Raw genomic sequence first — 3,697 nt, 5'->3', positions numbered from 1 at the left:
TTCTTTCAGCCTTCAACCATTAGGCACAAATCGTTCTTCAAATGTTGGAAAACATTCTCAAAGAAACTAAAAATGTGAAGACTGACCAGAAAATTGGGTTCTTTGGGATATCCTTTTCCCTCACTCATAAATTTTGCTCTGAGCAAAATAAATATTCTAACAGTACTGCCTATTAATAAAGTAATCCAACATCTACCAGTGTCAAAGGTAGAAGTTGTCCCTTATCACATTGCATGTTGCAAATATACCCTTAATTTACAAAATTCAATTTTTATTTCCTTAATTAGAAAACCACATTATTTGGGTATCAATAAAGAAAATTATCTGTTCTTAAACTAATACTGATTTGTTGCCATCTAACCACATTTTGCATGGGTTTATGTATTTCCCAAAGTTAAATGTATACCATTTGATTATTGGCCAATTTTTCAACAGGCTCTCATTGCTGTTTCAGACACTAGATATTTTGTGCCTGTAGTATTAATGAGACACTGTGTCTTTGAACATACAAATATTTGAGTACTTTGTTCCACATTCAGTAGCTTTCATATGTACCACTGATACATGACAGATTGAATATTTAGGATAGAGAATGTTGTGTATCCTGTGACAAAGTACAAGTGGCCTCAGCCTTATCTTTTGAGTTAGTATCCTCAGTGAGAGGAGCAACTGACCATATGAATGCCAGTGATCTGTCCATAGGAGTGATCATCTTGTCTCAGACTGTGATTGGAGTTTTGGCTAATTTCTTTCTCCTCTCCCACTGTATGATTCTTTACTTAACAAGGTACAGGTTGAGGTCTATAGACTGGGTTCTGATGCACTTAACTGTAGGCAGCATCTTTACAATCCTGTCCAAAGGCATACCCCAGACAATTGCAGCTTTTGGCTTGAAAGACTTCCTCAATGATATTGGATGCAAACTGACTTTCTTTGTTCACAAAGTAGGTAAAAGTGTTTGTATTGGCAGCACTTCCTTTCTCAGTGTATTCCAGGCCATCATCATCAGTCCCAGGGATTCCAGATGTTCAAAACTTAAAGTAAAAGTGCACAAGTATATTTGTTATTCTGTGTACCTGAACTGGGTGATATTTTTCATTATAAGCATTCTTAATCTTTTGCATGTGAGGGCAAAATATACCAATGAAAGTACAATAACTCTGAAATCTTATGTATACTGCTATTCTGTTCGTCATGACCCAACCAGTGACATCCTGTATGCAGCATTGGTGTCAGGTCCTGACATAATTTTCTTAGGACTCATGCTGTACACCAGTGGCTTCATGGTTCTAACCCTGTATAGGCATAAGCAAAAGATGCAACAAGTGCCCAGGATGAATGTTTCTTCCATATCCTCCCCTGCATCCAGAGCCACCAAAACAATCCTTCTCCTAGTCAGTACTTTTGTCTCCTTTTACACAGTCTCTTCTCTATGTCAGCTCTTAGTAACTTTCTTGTATAATCCCAGCTGGATTCTAGTGAATGTGGCTGCAATGTCTGCTTCGTTTTTCCCCACTGTTTATCCCTTTTTCTTCATGAACCATGACTCTTGGGCGCTCAACTTCTGCCTGCCCTTGAAAAGGAATAGATATTTTCCCAAAGCCTCTAGCCAAGAACTGAACTGAAAGCTTCTGGTAACTTCTAACATGGTTATTAAATCTGTCTGAAAGAAATGTCAGCATAGTAACAGACATGATAATTAACTGTCGAGGCTTTTGCATGTAAAGGATATATACCCCTGTTCTGCAAACAGGGATTGAGTGTGTTCACACACACACACACACACACACACACACACACAAATATATATAATGAATAAATGTATGTATATAATTATTGGAGTCATTTTCACACAAGATAGTAAAAGAATGTATCGAATTATTTTCATTATACAGCAAGCTATATATTTGCATGATCATATAAAATAGTTAAATTATAAAAGCTAGTGAAAATTAGATAAACTTTAGGTTTTGGGTAATGGTAGTAAAATTAAAACAAAAGAAAACAAAACAAAATGCTAAATACTTTTCTCCTGTTTTTCTGGATTTAGGTGTTTTACCATGAAGTAAATACTATACCTGTTTGATGGAAGTCTATGTTTATATCTTATTTGTTCCTTTGCTCTGCTGCATTCAATACTGCAGCCTATTATTTTTAAATAGAAGATACAGTTATGCCCTACATTTGCTGTTCCTCTTGTGCATATGTGACATTGTATGTTCTTTCCCTAATCATACCCACACTTTGAATTCAAATGTATACCTTCAACATATTTTAATGTGCTCTGAGTGTGCACAAAAGCATTTTCTAATTTGGATATAGCTCTGCATACATTTTTGAAATGGAATCCAATGAAATGTGTCGCATATCTGCTGCCTGAGTCTCCTTATGAATCAATGCACAACAGGCAGACTGTATGAACAGATCATCTTAAACAATTTTCACTTCCCATAGAGGACGTATATCTGTATGTATGACTTGTATTTGACTATTACAATTTTGTGCTTTATATTGTCTCTCTGTTTCTACATGCTCTGATAAAACTCACTTCTTTGAATATTAATGAATCAACATGTATAATGATTTCTTCAGTGCCAAAGAGATGGATCAGCAATTACAAATTTGTTCTCTTATCACAAAGCCTAGAGTCCAAGAACCTCCATGCATTGGCTAACCTTTGACTGTAACTCCAAATCTAGGAATGCAATGTCCTCTTCTCAAATTCTCAGACACTCAAAAATGAATACAAAACATAAAAACAATGAGAATAAGTCTCAAGAATACTTTGCTTTCTTGACCCACATACTGTGTGTATTGGAGAAGTTCTCAGTGTCTCCTCAAATGCATAGTAATGCATTGGAAACTTGGTGCCATTTGGGGTGATGTTATGCAGGAGGAAACATTTCATGTTCCAGCTCCATCTCACTACTTTTCTTTCTATGTGAGTTCTTCTGACCCATGTTCATGATGACTTTGATCACATCTGCTCTGTTGTCCTCAACCTGTGCAAATTCACCAACATACTCTTTTCTTTAAGGTGTATGCTATTAATAAGTTTCTTTTCATCTGGAATTAGCACTACTTATGGATTTTGTTCTTGAGAAAAATGTTGGTAAATCAATATGTGCATTTTTCAGTATGATATAACAGATATGTGAATTCACATTTGAAGTTTCTAACATGTTCTTATGGTAGATAAAGAAACAATTTCTTTTTTTTTTCTGATACAAGTTTTCACTGACCACCAACCACTTCAGTGGTTTGTGTGTGTGTGTGTGTGTGTGTGTGTGTGTGTGTGCGTGTGTGTGTGTTTGTGTGTCTGTGTGCTTTTAGATACATCATTATTCTTTAATTGGATTTTTTATTTACATTTTAAATATTATCCCCTTTCCCAGTTTCGCGGACATATACCCCTATCACATCCCCTCCCTTTTTCTTTTCTTTCTTTTTTTTTTTTTTTTTAATTAACTTGAGTATTTTTATTTACATTTTGAATGTTATTCTTTCCAGTTTCCGGAAAATATCCCCCTAATCCCTCCCCCTCCCCTTCTTTTTTATGGGCGTTCCTCCCCACCTCCCCCATTGCCGCCTTCCCCCAACAATCACATTCACTGGGGGTTCAGTCTAGCAGGACCATGGGCTCCTCCTTCCACTGGTGAAATTACTTAGAATATTCTATTGCTGCCTATGAGGTCAG

At 36.2% G+C, this 3,697-nt stretch overlaps 1 protein-coding gene across 1 annotated transcript; it reads left to right on the top strand.

Moving 5' to 3' along the window:
* The first annotated feature begins 653 nt into the window (after positions 1-653).
* On the top strand, positions 654-1,625 carry LOC116894590 (vomeronasal type-1 receptor 4-like). The gene has a single exon (XM_032896309.1). The coding sequence runs from the start codon at positions 678-680 to the stop codon at positions 1,623-1,625; it is 948 nt and encodes a 315-aa protein (XP_032752200.1). The 5' UTR covers positions 654-677.
* The last annotated feature ends 2,072 nt before the right edge of the window (positions 1,626-3,697 follow it).

The sequence above is a fragment of the Rattus rattus genome, chromosome 2 (genome assembly GCF_011064425.1).
Source record: "Rattus rattus isolate New Zealand chromosome 2, Rrattus_CSIRO_v1, whole genome shotgun sequence".
Taxonomy (NCBI): Eukaryota; Metazoa; Chordata; class Mammalia; order Rodentia; family Muridae; genus Rattus; species Rattus rattus.
Note: the sequence above shows the minus strand (reverse complement) of the source record. Positions and strands in the feature narration are given on the sequence as shown.